The 16,188-nt window shown below is 35.0% G+C and overlaps 1 protein-coding gene and 2 non-coding genes across 3 annotated transcripts in view; all 3 read right to left on the bottom strand.

The window, feature by feature from the left end:
• KCNH7 (potassium voltage-gated channel subfamily H member 7) overlaps positions 1–16,188 on the bottom strand; it is a 480,494-nt gene that overhangs the window by 112,783 nt on the left and 351,523 nt on the right. Inside the window, exon 6 of the mRNA XM_049773364.1 lies at positions 14,082–14,296. Coding sequence (XP_049629321.1) covers positions 14,082–14,296 — 215 coding nt within the window. The remainder of the gene's footprint in view (positions 1–14,081; positions 14,297–16,188) is intronic.
• On the bottom strand, positions 10,305–10,406 carry LOC126009737 (U6 spliceosomal RNA). Its single transcript, XR_007495952.1, has one exon. It is a non-coding gene; the product is annotated as a U6 spliceosomal RNA (small nuclear RNA).
• On the bottom strand, positions 11,261–11,367 carry LOC126010497 (U6 spliceosomal RNA). The gene has a single exon (XR_007496523.1). It is a non-coding gene; the product is annotated as a U6 spliceosomal RNA (small nuclear RNA).

Here is a 16,188-nt window from a genome sequence, read left to right on the forward strand (position 1 = left end):
CTTTTAACAAAATTCTACATTTGATACTTTCTTAGAAAATAAATCTAAACAGAATTTATTAAAATAAGCATAAATAGAACTTCTTTATAATGTCTTGTTCTGCTATTCTTAACCCAGAATTATTCTCTCCCAACATTTTCCTCGCTTTCTTTAAGTTTTATTTTATTTTTTGCTATTTTTGTTTTGTTTTGTTTTGTTTTGGGGGGCACACCCATTTGATGCTCAGGGGTTACTCCTGGCTAAGAGCTCAGAAATTGCCCCTGGCTTTGGGGGACCATATGGGACGCCGGGGGATCGAACTGTGGTCCTTCCTTGGCTAGCGCTTGCAGGGCAGACACCTTACCTCTAGTGCTACCTCACCGGCCCCAAGTTTTATTTTTTATTAAAACTTATTTATAAAGATGTAAACAGAAATATATAGAGAGGTGTATTCAAGAGGGAACACAGGCTTCTCCAGAGTGAATAGACAAGCCCAGAAACATAGAGATAAGCAAGCAAGATACATTCTTAAGGAAAAACAAGGGACATGAGGAGCTTTGAACTTCTAAAATTTCTAATGAACAGTTTGAGTTGAGAGCAAAGTGTTCAAAAGTATAAGAAAAATTAATTTGCTTATTATAGTATTTTCTAAATAATTTCTAAAAAATCTTTCCTTAAATCTGAACTCTTTAGGAAATAAATAGGATGTGTTATAAAAATAAAATAAATAAAATAAAATCTGGTTTGGTCTGGAGCAATACCCAATATTGTATTGTAAGGCACTCTGCACACAGCCATCTGGGTTCCATCTTAGACACCATATACAGTCTGCAGAACCCCATCAAGTATGATCCCTAATAGCAGAACCAGGAGTAAATCCTGCACACTGTTGTGTCTGACCCTAAACTCAGGAAAAGAAAAATAATCCAAGAATTGTTGGCTAACGCAAAGTAATAGACATTTAAAACTTCTTACAACTTTTATTTTCATTTTCTTTTTTTTTTTTTTTAAGTGTGGGTACATAGGAAGGTAAATAGGTGAATAGGTAGGTGCGTAGGTAGATAGGTAGGTTGGAAGATAATAGATTGATTTCCACACTTACAATTTTTATTTTGGTTTTGTTTTGGGGCCACACCTGATGGTGCTTAGGATTACTCCTGGCTCTGTGCTCAAGGATCACTCCTAGAGGGGTTAGAGAATCATATGAGATGTTGGGGGATTGAATTTGATTTGACCACATGCAAGGCAAGTGCCTTATCCATTATACTATATCTCTGGCTTCATCCCTGAATTATTAAAATACAAATAGTCATATCTTTATACATTATGCCCACTTCAAAAGGATTTGTACATATATATATATATTCATTTATGCTTTGTTGATAAGTCTTGTAACTGGAAGGAAAGGAGACTTGGCATGATGTAATGAATGATTGGATGCAAACCAAGATCCCATCTTCCTCAACTTTACTTGTTCACAGTACCCTAAACCCTTTTCTACATGCCACTGCTATTAACTGAAGAACTAAATTAATTAGTTAATTAATTTTTAGGCATATGTAGTTGCTAGTTTAGTTATAGGGTTTCTGCATAACACAATCCAGTATTACTCTTCCCCCAGAGTGTCTCAGTGACTCCCATGCACCAATCTTAACCCCTTCCTTTTTATCTGTAGGAAACTTCCCACTAAGGACCATTGCTTGGTTTCTGTTGTATTTGTTTATTTGTTATAGCTCCACTTTGTTTCTTTATATTCCACATGAGAGAGATCAGCCTGTGTTAGTCTTTCTCTTTCTGACCAACTTTGTTTTGAATGATATTCTATAAATTTGTCCCTATAGCAACCAATTGCTGTTTTCTTAAAGCTGAGTAGTATTCCATTGTGTAGTTATGCCATGGTTTCTTTTTTTTTTTTTTTTAAACTTCTTACAACTTTTAATATCCTACTTTGCCACGTTGAGTTCTGATGGCAAATCCCTGTTTCTATGTGGGAAGTGAGAGTGGGAGTGAGTGAAGGTGACAGGTGGTGTGCTATGGTATGATCATGTATATACATATTTGAGAAAAAAAAACCTTTTTTGCAAGAAACACTTCTAAGACAAAAATTCTGAAGAAGACATTGGAGCATTAAATATGATGAACTGTTTGAAATGAAAATTATTTATCAAAAGATCTGTATAACAAACAAAAATGGATGTAGCTACCCCTTAACTTAGAACATCACCCCTAAAAGTAAGCCCATTTATTCAATATGAATCTTATATGAATATTATAATAATGAAAACATAATTAAGATATTCTAAAAATGGATAACTAAATCAAGTAGCTCACTAAAAATATACAGAAAAGGATACAATCAGTATGAGTAACATTTAAAGAAATATAAAATTTGGGTCTCTAATGTTTTTTTTTGAGAGGGTACTTTATATTAGTAGAGTAAAAAAGACTGAACTGTATAATATTTTCCAACTGTTTTAAATCTTATTAACTGAGACTAGAGTTTAAAATGGGATAAAAATTAATAATTAAAATTTTATAATTTTCTGATTCCATTGAATTTAGCCAATTTCCAAATATGAAACTGTGAGAGAGGGAGGGAATAGGATGGAGAGGTTCAGAAGATTCCTTTGGTCAGGAAGATTTAAAAGAAAAGAAAGACTGGGGATCATTATAACTGAGATTTCTTTAAATTTTAACATAGTGCCAATTAACTGACATTTAATGAGATATTTCAAGCCATTGATTATTATTATTTTTTTTTTTTGGGTTTTTGGGCCACACCCATTTGACGCTCAGGGGTTACTCCTGGCTATGCGCTCAGAAGTCGCTCCTGGCTTGGGGAACCATATGGGACGCCGGGGGATCGAACCGCGGTCCGTCCTAGGCTAGCGCAGGCAAGGCAGGCACCTTACCTTTAGCGCCACTGCCCGGCCCCAAGCCATTGATTATTATAGCATTTATTGATATCTACAAACTTTTCATTATAAATGTAACTTGAACAATAGAGAAAAATAGAACTAGTGAGGAAAAATATATCACCTTCAACTTTACCAGTTCTATGATCTCAGTGGATATTTTGTTTTATTGTATTTTTATAAATATTTTATTTACTTATTTTGAATGCCTTCTAGATATGATTATATGCTTGAATTTGAAGCTGGCACAACAAAATTAGGGTTCAAATTCAGTACTAATAACAAAAACCTCCTGTATGGTTAAGGATATTTGAGAATTTTGAGAATACCCCCTTTATCTTTTCTTCAAGCATACATGGACTTAGATCTTCATCAAAGATCATTATTTACTGCCCCATAGGAAGTGTGTCTTAGGGATCAGCCCTTTTGTAAAATTATTGTTCATCTTAGCACCCAGTAGACTATAACTCAATCTTCCTAAAAATTATGTACCTCTATTCTTTTTGAACCGTTTTGTGATTGAACAGACAAGATGATTGTCTCGAGGACAAGTCTGCCATCTTCTAACTTGCTACCATGTTGTCAACAAAATTCTCTCTAAAATTGTGTCTCTTCTTTGGTTGGCCCTTAAGGAGCAATAGAATGAGAACTCAGTAACAAATTTGCTACCTAATTCACAGAACAATTTACCATCACTTGACATTCTAGGACCTTGGACTGTTTCACTGTATGAAAATGTCTTGTCTGCTCAGGAATATATACATCTAACTACAACAAATAAACAAAATCTTTGTTTAATTCTTGTTTTTACCATAAAAAATATACTGCCCCCACCTACTTTCTTGTTTATGTACTATTATTTATTTTTTTATTTTTGGGTTTTGGGCCACACTCGACAGTGCTCAGGGGTTACTCCTGGCTCTGTTCTCAGAAATCACTTTTGGCAGGCTCGAGAGACCATATAGGATGCCGGAGATCAAACCGGTTCCATCCTAGGTTGGCCATGTGAAAGGAAAACACCCTTCACTCTGCTATCACTCCAGGAATGCTACTCTTTAATAACTTAGAGAATTAAGTAGTATAGCTTTCATCTTATTAAGGAATTTAAAGCTAAAATTAAACTTTATTTAGAATTTGTGTCAGCAAGTAAAGATCAATTTTGATATGCATATAGTATTTAGTAAAATGGACTAATATTTTGCTCTATAATTTCTTATTTCCCTTTTGAAATAGCAAGTATCATTTTATATTTAATGTTTATGTACCATATTGCAACTTTCTGTAGTTAATTTCTACTTATATGCTTATAATATTTTTTTATTTTTAGTAGTTAGATTATATCTTATAATCAAAAAAAGGTCAATCTAAATCAGAATTTCAACTATCATATCTTTGTATTCAAAGTCCTTTAAAAACAAGGTAAGTTCCTTTAACTTATATGTATTTCATCACCATTTTATGTAATACTTCAACTTGCATTTGGTAGGCAGCCTCAAATGCTGAGCCCAAATACTTATGAATGTGATTTATTCTTACTTGTTGCTTCTACAGGAAATGTTTTGCATGTACAGTCATAGACCAGGTTCAGAAAACTGGACAAAACATTAAAGATTTATGCTTTGCTTAATTCAATTTAATGTTTCTATAATAGTAAGATAATATAACAATAACTAAAACATATCAAATTAGAAGTATTCAATTTGGACTCCTTCAATTCATTTCAAATTGAAATTAAAATTGTAATTATTCTTTTATGTTTTATAAATACATACTTTCATTGAATTATCATGAGAATTATAGTCACAAGTTATGATTTTTGTTATACAATGTCCAACTACCCTTCACTGGTGCACATTTCCCCCACCAATGTCCCCAGTTTCCATGTTGTCATTACCCAAATCCTCTATCCACTTACCTATGACATTTTTCTTCTCTTAGCTCTCTTGTTATTTTTTTCTCTCTCTTTTCTTCTTCCCTTTTAATTTTACATACTGGTTTTCAATATTTTTACTGAAGGGGTAGGTATTATGCGTATTACTTTTGTGATTATATTAATTTCTGTCATTCAAGAGGATTTGTATAGCTTTTATATTTTTAAAATTTTGGAGGCATATACAAGGTGACCCTGAGGGGTTACTCCTGACTCTGGGCTCAGAAATTACTCCTGGCAGACACAGGGAACTATATGGGTGCTGGAGATAAACCCTACTCTGCTGCATGCAAGGCAAATAACCTACCTTATGTACTACCTCTTTGGTTCTAACTTGCACATTCTTTTTTAGGTTTGTGTAATATTTTGTTATCAGCTTTAGCAAGAAATAAATTTGATAGGAATATTTGATTTTTGTTTGTTTGTTTGTTTGTTTTGGGGGGCGACATCTGGTGTCACTCAGGGCTTACTTCTGGCTATGCGCTCAGAAATCTCTCCTTACTTGGGGGCCATATGGGACGCCGGGTATCTAACAAGCGCACGCAAGGCTAGCGCACGCAAGGCAGACGCCTTACCGCTTGTGCTATCACTCAGTCCCCTGATAGGAATATTAGAAGCATAACACATAGTATTATAAATTTTAAGTGTAATTTCAAGAGTGCAGAATGAAGCGGCGAGAAAAATTAATGTCGAAAACAGACATTTTTAAAGCACAATTTTAAACCTGTAGCTGCTGTATTGTGAAATATAATGGGAAGTGTAAATTAAGTTTTAGTTTATTTTTCATTTATCTTTAATTCCTGCCAAGTTTTTTTTGAAGAAGATTCAATTGACACCATATTAGTTTCAAATGTACAATACAATAATGCATTTTCTTGTTTTTGTTTTTGTTTGTTTTTTGGGTCATACCTGGCGGAGCTCAGGGGTTACTCCTGGCTCTGTGCTCAGAAGTCACTCCTGGCAGGCATGGGAACCATATGAGATGCCAGGATTTGAACCACTATCCCTCCTGGATTGGCTGCGTGCAAGGCAAATGCCCTACTGCTTTGCTATATCTCTGGCCCCAATAATACAATAGTTTTATATTGTGAAATGGTCATGATAAGCATGCTAAAAATAGTTAATTTATATTATTATAATTACAAAATTGCCATTTGTTTTCTTGCTCAGTGCTCTGAAACCCAGGCATTTGCTAACTTTGAAAGCAAGCCAGTTGTCTTTTATTATGTAAATTAAATGACTGTTAAAAGCCTGTAGGCTCCTTGAAGGTGATTTAAGAATGGGATTTGAAGTTTACCACAAAGAGTTGTGAATGCTGTTAGGGAAATAACTACACTACAACTAGCATAACAACATTAAAGAATGAGAGTTGTAGAATGCCTGTTTTGAATAAAGGGGGGGGAGTAGGGGGGGCATTGATGGTGGGAACTTTGCACTGGTAAAAGGAGGTATTCTGTTTATGACTGAAACCCAACTACAATCATGCTTGTAATCATGGTGCTTGAATAAATATTTTTTATATTTTTTTAACAAAAGGAATGGGAGATTCCAGGGGCCAGAGGGATAACACAGCAGCAGGGCATTTGCCTTGCAAGCTGGTGCCCCAGGATGGAGCCAGGTTCTGTTCCTGGCATTCCATATAGTCCCCCAGCCTGCCAGAAATTTGGAGCACGGGTATAGACTGGGAGATTCTAGAGGATGAGCCTTGTTATTAAATCACTGGGATTTTCAGTCCATACCACTGCCTCTAGGGAAAAGGGGCTGGGAGGTTGAATATGTCACTGGTGATTAAAGAGTTAATCAATAATGTTTATGTAATTTGGTTTTTATAAAAACATGATAGAATGGGTTTAGAAAATTCTTATTTGATGGACATAAAAAAGAACTGGGAGTGAAAAGCCCTAACAGAAGGTATGCAAGTTCTTGTCCCCAATTCTTGGCCCATTCATCTTTTCTACCTGGCTATTCCTAAAATATAATTTCTAATTTTGTTTTTGTTTTTCAGTACCAAATATTTAACCCAGAGCATCAAAAATATGAGATGTGCAATCTACCACTGTCTCACAACACTGACAGCATAAAAATTTTATAATAAATATAGATAAACTATTTTCCTGGGTCCTTTGAGCCAGTCTAAGCAAATTAGTCAAACCCAAGTAGAAAGTTTGTTAACTTATCATAACTTGGCAAGAAGCTCAGGTGAATGACAGCTCATATTTGACATCTGAAACTAAATACATTCTTGGGGACTAAGCTCTTTTCCTGCAAAATATAGTTACTATTTTTTAATACATGTCTGATATTTTGAATTATAAGACACTAGAAGATGTCAGAATTTGAACTGGTAGTAGCTGTGTCTGAAGGATTTTTATTCATTTTTATTTCGGGGAGAGAGGTTATTTTTTCTTTTTTTTCCTTTCTTTTTTTCCCTTCCTTCCTTCCTTCCTTCCTTCCTTCCTCCCTCCCTCCCTCCCTCCCTCCCTTCCTTCCTTCCTTCCTTCCTTCCTTCCTTCCTTCCTTCCTTCCTTCCTTCCTTCCTTCCTTCCTTCCTTCCTTCCTTCCTTCCTTCCTTCCTTCCTTTCTTTCTTCCTTCCTTCTTTCCTTTTCCTCCCTTCCTCCCTTCCTTCCTTCCTTTCCCTCCCTTCCTCCCTTCATCCCTCCCTCCCTCCCTCCCTCCCTCCCTCCCTCCCTCCCTTCCTTCCTTCTTTCCTTCCTTCCTTCCTTCCTTCATTCCTTCCTTTCCCTCCCTCCCTCCCTCCCTCCCTCCCTCCCTCCCTCCCTCCCTCCCTCCCTCCCTCCCTCCCTCCCTCCCTCCCTCCCTCCCTCCCTTCCTTCCTTCCTTCCTTCCTTCCTTCCTTCCTTCCTTCCTTCCTTCCTTCCTTTTTTTGGTTCACCTCTGGTTGCTCACAGAGGGAGGGATTACTTCTTGTGGGCTCAATATCCAGGTGAGCTGTGTGCAAGTCAAGTAAATGCCTTACATATCGTATTATTGTTCCAGCTCCCTTGTTAATTTTTTTTGTTTGTTTTGCTTTGTTTTGGGGCCACACCTGGCGGTGCTCAGGGGTTAGTCCTGGCTGTTTGCTCAGAAATAGCTCCTGGCAGGCATGGGGGACCATATGGGACACCCGGGTTTGAACCAACCACCTTAGGTCCTGGATCTGCTGCTTGCAAGGCAAACACCGCTGTGCTATCTCTTCAGGCCCTCCCTTGTTGATTTTTAATGGTGCACACAGAAAGATATCTTAACTACTAACACTAAAGAAAAGGTTTGAGTGTATATGTCCAATACAAAAAAAATGTCAGGATATATCAAGATGATAAATATACTTATAGCTTTATTACAGTCTAATTGCTATACAAAATTATATCCATTTATAGTAGCTAATAAAATCAATTCTATCTCTCAAGTACAAATCAATCTCCATTCTAAAGAAATACTGAATTATAAACAGTTTTAGATTTCTTTCAAAAGTGTAAATTGAGAGCTACTGAATTACATGAAGAGAGGATGAGCATATTTAATCATAATTAGCAAAGTTTAGGGGAAAGCAAAAAACATAATCCCTGAGTTTCTCATGTCTGTAACATAAATATAATTTAGATTTTTTTTCCAACAGAATGTCATGCCACCCCAAAATGAAAACTTTTTTTTCTCCACAGCTGGCAGTTCTTAGAGGTTAATCCCTCCTAGACTTCTTGGAATTACTCCTGGTGGTACAGGGGATGACTTGGGTAAGTTAGAATGGTTCATCTGCATGCAAGGCAAGTCCTCTACCCACTGTACAATTTTCAGTGACCAAAATAAAATTCTTAAACTAAAATTAGCATAAGAAAAAGGGGTATAGGGGCCGGCGAGGTGGCGCTAGAGGTAAGGTGTCTGCCTTACAAGCGCTAGCCAAGGAAAGGACCACAGTTCGATTCCCCGGTGTCCCATATGGTCCCCCCAAGCCAGGGGCAATTTCTGAGCGCGTAGCCAGGAGTAACCCCTGAGCATCTAACGGGTGTGGCCCGAAAAACCAAAAAAAAAAAAAAAAAAAAAAAGAAAAAGGGGTATAAAATATGCTGAAATAATGTTTCTTCATTAACTATGATTTTCTTAAAACTTTAAAAGAGTGTAATGAGTTTTAAGAAAACGCACAACATCATTTTTTATTCTGTAGTCACTTTTCTGTTTAGTTACTACAATATTTTTAATTCATTGTATTTGGCTATAGAATCAAATGCTACAAGTATTTGCCATGGTGACTTCTAGGTTTAGAGGAGAAATAGGGAATCAAAAGAAATACAGAGAGGGTATACTTCAGAGATTAATAAAATCACATTTGGAATCTGAACATTTCTGCTTTAGGGCAACTTCCATAATGTGCTCTGTGACTTTGGCAAGCTGTTTCATCTCTTGAGTCAAAGTTCTTCCAGAATGGAGATGATTATGATAGTACTAACTCATCGTATTGTGACATGGTTTAAAATAGATACTTCATTAAATGACTTAGCACAAGAGACTTGTATATAGAAAATACCCAGTCTATGTTAGCTATTATTAAATTTATCCTATTTCAATAGGGTTCAATTTTTGCTTTAAAATTCTACTCCTAGTTGAAGATTATATAGTCCTTTAAACTCTCCAATTTTTATTGTGACCTAAGTTATTATCTCTAATATTAATTTTCTGTTTGATCTTTTGAGAAGGATATAGGCTATGCTCCGGCTCACTCTTAATTTATACTCCCAGGTCTCTCCTGAAAGGGTTCAAGGTGATTGTTACTGAACTCGGTAGAGCCACATGTAAGGCAAGTGCATAATTACTGTACTATTTTTCTGGTTCCTTGTACAATTTTTTTTTTTTTTTTGCTTTTTCGGGCTATACCTGGTGATGCTCAGGGGTTACTCCTGGTTATGTGCTCAGAAATCAATCCTGGCTTAGAGGACCATATGGGACTCTGGGGGATTGAATCGCAGTCCATCCTAGGTTAGCACATGGCAAAGCAAACATGCCTTACCGCTTACCCCACCACTCCAGTCCCATCTTGTACAATAGTCTTAATAAATCAATAGCAAAACTATAGTCATGGACTAGCTTCAAATTCCTTTTTCTATTATTTCTTCTCTGGTTCATTTAGTTCCTATTATATATTGTATTATTTCTTAAAATCTTAGTATGAGTTATAATTAAATTTACTAGGTATTCTTATTATAAAAGGACAATTTACATAACAATTTTACTCATAATCTGACAAATAGTGAATGTCAAGGAAGTTCAATCTCCCTTTATTTTTATATCCTCTTGTAGTACCATCATATTAGCACTTCTTATTGTTAAATGAATAAACAAATTTAAATATATGAATAACAGAAAGACAGAAAGTAATAAAGAATATAAAGTTTACATTCTAGAGAGCCATGCTAATTCTGAAGAAATAGTCCAAATAAATTTGGACTAATTAGCAAATAATAGGGATAATATCTAGAAAGTGAGTCAGCAAAGTATAATAATGATTTTTGCATGTCATCCTTGTGCAGGAGCCATGCTAATCTTCTCTGTATTGTTCCAATAATAGTATATGTGCTGCCGAAGCAAGCACAAAAATGACTTTCATTTATGTTTGGAGCAATACCCTGTGGTGTTCAAGAGTTACTCCTAGTTCTGCACTCAGCAATTACTCTTAGTTGATTTGAAGGACCACATGGGATGCTAGGTATTGAACCCACATCCACATATGTGCCAGGCTAATGCCCAACTCACAGTAATATAATTATGTCCTCTAACAATGATTTTTGTATACATTTTTTCCATGACATTTTGTACTCAAAGGAGTCTTCAAAGCATTCCATATTAAAAAAAGAAATAAAACTTTATACACACTAAATGAAAAAATAGATACAAGATAACCTTGTTTTCAAGTGCTCAACATGATTTCCAGAGTCTCTATCTGAAGGAGGAATTTTTCAGTATTTAATCTCTACCTTGTTTCATATATGTGGACAATTGAAAGGTTTGTTAATGAAAGTTAGAGTAAATCCTGAACAGATAGAGAATGCGTTTATATTTTTTTGTAAATTATGATATTTCTTATCATTTCTGTTAAGAACCATAACAAATTGGCCATAACTTAAGCATTCTGTTTTTTTGTTTTTGTTTTTGGGTCACACCCGGCAGTGCTCAGGAGTTACTCCTGCTCTACATTCAGAAGTCACTCCTGGCAGTCTCAGGGGACCATATAGGATGCCGGGATTTAAACCACCGTCCTTCTGCATACAAGGCAAATGCCTTACCTCCGTGCTATCTCTCCGGCCCCAAGCATTACATTTTTTGAAAGCTCCATCCTATCAGTGCATCTTTCACATTGTAGAATAAAAAGGAAGAGGAAATCCTTATATAAAACAAGATCATGAATAATATTGACTGAACTCTTATATTTCAATATCTTTTTTTTTTTTAAATATGGAATGCTTCACGAATTTGCGTGTCATCCTTAAGCAGGGGCCATGCTAATCTTCTCTGTATCGTTCCAATTTTAGTATATGTGCTGCCGAAGCGAGCACATATTTCAATATCTTAAAGAAAATTTTTCTTACATCATTCTTTAAATCATCACCGAGGCAATTATGAAGAGGATTCTTGTTCTCATAATTTGGGCAATATAGATGCTATAGAAAACTATGGGAAGTCTTTATGAACTTCAAACTGAGTGTTAAGTTCAAAACATTTTTTTTGTTTTTTTTTTTTTGGGGGGGGGGGGCAAACCCGTGACGCTCAGTTATTACTCCTGGCTATGTGCTCAGAAATCACTCCTGGCTTGGGGGACCCTATGGGATGTTGGGGGATTGAACTAGGGTCCATCCTAGGTTAGTATGTGGAAAGCAAACACTCTTGCACCATTATTTTTTAATGTTAAAACAACTATTCAAATATTATAAAATGATAAAAAAAATCTCCAGAAATATAAAGCTATAACATGAGATGACATCAGTTGCATTTTACTGAGAACACTTATATGCAAATGAACGCAAGAAAAGCTCTATAGTGGGAAAGTTCAAACTCTTTTTTCACCTATATATTAGTCCTCTCAGCCTAGTTTCTCTGCCTTTTCAGAACACACATATTTTGAAGTGCCTCAACAACATTTGTCATTTATGTTTTTTTTTAAATCCCTACTTTGAATTTTTACGTTTTAACTTTCTGCTACATGGCCAACAATTCTATCCCTTTCTTCCTAAAATACTGCTAGGTGCCCACCTATTGTAACATTTCTTACTAGAGCTCTCTTCCAGCCTTATTAACTTTCCATGGCCCTCCTATTCTAATCTTTACTCCACTAGTTTCATACCCCATCTATGTAATTTTTTTACCCATGGTTTCCTTGAAATTTTGGAGGCTCATACGAATGTCACATAGCCCTCGAGATTGAGGGATGCTGTCCTGAAAGTAAGAAACTAGCTTCCCATCAGTGTCCTGTTCAGTCTCTCTCTCTCTCTCGTTTGGTTGTTTTTTGGGGGGGGCACATCTGGTGACATTCAGGGGTTACTCCTGGCTCTGTGCTCAGAAATTGCTCCTGGCTCAGGGGGCCATATGGGATGCTGGGGGATCGCACTGTGTTCTGTCCTGGGTCAGCCGCGTGCAAGGCAAATGCCCTACCACTGGCTATCACATGAGCCCCAGTTTCTACAAATCTCTTAATTTCTATGTATATACATGATGATCGTTGTCTATACAACGAAACTAAAGAAACTGTGGTACATATAAACAATGGAATATTATGCAGCCGTCAGGAGAGATGAAGTTATGAAATTTTCCTATACATGGATGCACATGAACTCTATTATGCTGAGTGAAATAAGTCAGAAAGAAAGAGACACACAGAATATTCTCACTCATCTATGAGTTTTAAGAAAAATAAAAGACATTTTTGTAATAATTGTCAGAGACAACAGAGATGATGACTGGAAGGTCCAGCTCACTATATGAAGCTCACCACAAAGAGTGGTGATTGCAGTTAGAAAAATAACTACACTGACAACTAACATAACAATGTGAATAAATGAGGGAAGTAGAATGCCTGTCTTAAATATAGGTGGGGCAGGGGGAGGGTAGGGAGGTGGGAGATTTGGGGCACTGGTGATGGGAATGTTGCACTGGTGAAGGGGGACATTCTTTATATGACTGATACCCAACTACAATCATGTTTGTAATCAAATCATGTAAATAAAGATATTTAAAAGAAAGAATAACAAAGACCAAGGTTCAGTACTCTGTAAGTACCAAAATAATACTGGAGTATGGAATGTATAATTTCTCATCTCAAATAAATATAGATTGTGCAGGTATGACTACACTTGGCTTAGATTTTACATAGCTATTTTGGTTAATTTTTAACAGATTATTTATGGATCTTAATACATAGTTTTATTTGTAGGGAGTATGTTATAGAAATATTTAAAATAAAAAATCTTGCAAGTTCAATGCAGAAAAGGTTACCTTTATATTATGGTAGTTTATGAAAATATTTGCAAAGAAAATTTACTCAATAAATTTTAAAGGAACTGTTAACTTGACAAAAATTTATAATAATGAATTCTGAATAATATAAGTGCATTGTAAGCAAAAGCTAGCTGCTGCATAGGTTGACATTTGCTATAATAAATACAAATCATTTTTATCTATTCTTTAAGGAAGGACTCTGACTAGACATTTCCCTTTTACCTTAGTTCAAATTGCAGCATCTATTTGAGAACAATAAAATATTGTCCCAGTGAAGTGTATTGTTTAACTATGCTCTTTATCATCTCACTCAGCTCTTTCTCAAAAATTAATTGACTTACATATAACTCTACTTAGCAGAGTCAATGCTAAAAAAAGGTCACAGTCAAGAGTAAATCCTAATTAGTCATGTAAAGATTCAATAAATACAGTAATTTTTAAATATGTTTTTAAAAACATCCTTTAAAAATCAGAGTTGACAGCAAAGCAAAAAAGACATATAAATGTAATGAGTGGCAGGTTAATCATCTTTAAAACAAGGAGGACAATGATATCCAATGTTTATCTAATCTTGTAATAAATAAAACCACATTCAATAGGTTTATTTATTAAGTAAACTCTCAAGATATATAGGAGTATAAAACAAGCAAACAAAACCAAACTAAATTATTTACCTCTTTTGCTAGCCATTCACAAGAAAAATTATGTCGTGTTTTGTGTAGAAAATAGTCTTAAAATTTTGAAAACAGTTCAAATTCACAACAAAATCGTTTCCTACCTGGGTCACTTTCTCTGTCACATTGTGTGTTCGATCTTTAACCTTGGGTGCAATAATGGTTTTATCTGAAGAAGGAGGGGATGCATTCTTTTTTTCATTTTTGACATCTGAAAAATTCAGAGTGAGTTGTGGAATCTTGTTAATGGTGCTGTATTTGTTGAGATTTGAATCTGACGTGGATCCCAGAAGACTTGATTTGATATGATTAAAAGGCCCTAAAAAATTGAAAAACAATTGTAAGAACAGTATCAGGAGAAACCGAAGAAAGATATGGTCCTTAAAAAGCTGCGAATAATCCATGACCAATGGGAACTGATTTGTGTGAGAGTAAATGTAGCGAGATGGTATCTGAACATGGATTTAGGGGTATTGTTTGCTGCATGGTATGACTTGTAAATGTCCAAGGATCAGATTAGGTATATACTGAGAGTAAATGGCAATTTAACAAGTAATCAGTTTTCAGTGAATCATTCTAGAAAAGACTTGCCTATGGGTGAAATTATGTTTATCATGTCATTTCTGAGTGGGCTGTCAGTGAAATTACTATTTAACTATCTCTGCTTGAGAAAACTGACAACATAGGTGTCTTTGTCACATGTATTTATAATGTATACGAGATATTCCACAGATTTTCTACAAGATGTAAGCCCTAAAAAGAGGATTTTTATATAAGACTGAGATGGACAAGTGTCATTTATTTTGGTGTGTGGACTTGGTAAGTCTTTTCTTCTCTAATTTTAAAGTAGCACTGATAATATTTCTGAGTGAAAAATTACCAGGGCTGTTTGACCATACCTAAGTAGTAGGACTGTCTGGGGTTGGTAGCACCTTGTTACTATTATTAATTGTTTCTTTTAAAACAAGCTCAAAATTAATTTCCCATAACTTATTTCCCTTATATTTGGAAATGAGTGCACTTTGATCGTTCTTGGACACTACTCTTATTTATTTCCTACAAGAAAATTTGCAAGGGATCAATATTTCTAGCCCTGTGTAAAGGAGGCATACATTAAGCGACTTCATCTCCTTTTAAGATGAATTTATTGTCTGTTCTTTAAGAATTTCAGAAAATGAACTAAAGGGTTTCCTGTACATAGAGCAATGTCACTTGTGCTGTCATGTAGCCCTTAAAATTAGCAGGAAGAATTTTTTAAATCCTCAACTCCAACTGCTTATAAATCAGTTAGTTTTCTGATATAGAGTGTTTTTAAAACTTAAAAATTGCATTCAAATAAACTCGACAGCATATTTCACTGTATGCTATCATTATCCAGTTCAGAAATAATCTAACACTTTTTAAGAACTGGAATGTACTTTATGTACAAAATAAGGTATAAACACATGACAATTTGTTTTACATATTTTGTATTTTATCTTTATGGTTACCTGATATATAAAAAGCATGTTTAAATTTGGTTATTATAAAAGTTTTTAAGTATTTTTCAGAGAACTTAATCAAATTAACTAGTGTTCTTTGAAGTACTTTCAATAACTCCCTGACTTTTATTCATGACGATGACCAAGTCCATCTAGGTGACAAATGTCAATGAATTCTTTGGACATTTTTCACCTAGTATGTTCTCATTTGCATAAAGGTTCTCATTCTTTTTGATTTATATGACAAGGATAGAAATAAGAGCCAAAGTGATACCAAATTAATCTCACCTATAAATAGCTCTCTGATAGAAACCCTGTTATTCAAATCTTTCTTTGTAGAAGTTCTCCTCTACCACACATTACTAATTTATGACTGTAACATATCCTAGATAGTGTTCTCTTTTCTTTTTGTAGCATTCTTTGGTTACATTCCAAGTCCACATCCTAATATAAAAATACCTAAAAGTATTCTGGGATATTAGGCATTTTAGGTGTTGTCTTATTCCTTATACTAAAGCCATAGTTTTTACTCAATAGTAATTTTATTGTATATAGGAATAGTAAAAGAACAATTACTTTTCATTTTAAAATTCCTAAGACGATCTTTCAATTCTCTTTTGATTTCTTGCTACATAAGTTGTATTACAATAGAAAGCACCCCACAAAGTTGTTCAGATAAAAAGATAAATCATGAATGTTAATTTCAAAAGTAATATAATTTTGTTTCTAG

This window comes from Suncus etruscus, chromosome 5 (assembly GCF_024139225.1).
Source record: "Suncus etruscus isolate mSunEtr1 chromosome 5, mSunEtr1.pri.cur, whole genome shotgun sequence".
NCBI lineage: Eukaryota > Metazoa > Chordata > Mammalia > Eulipotyphla > Soricidae > Suncus > Suncus etruscus.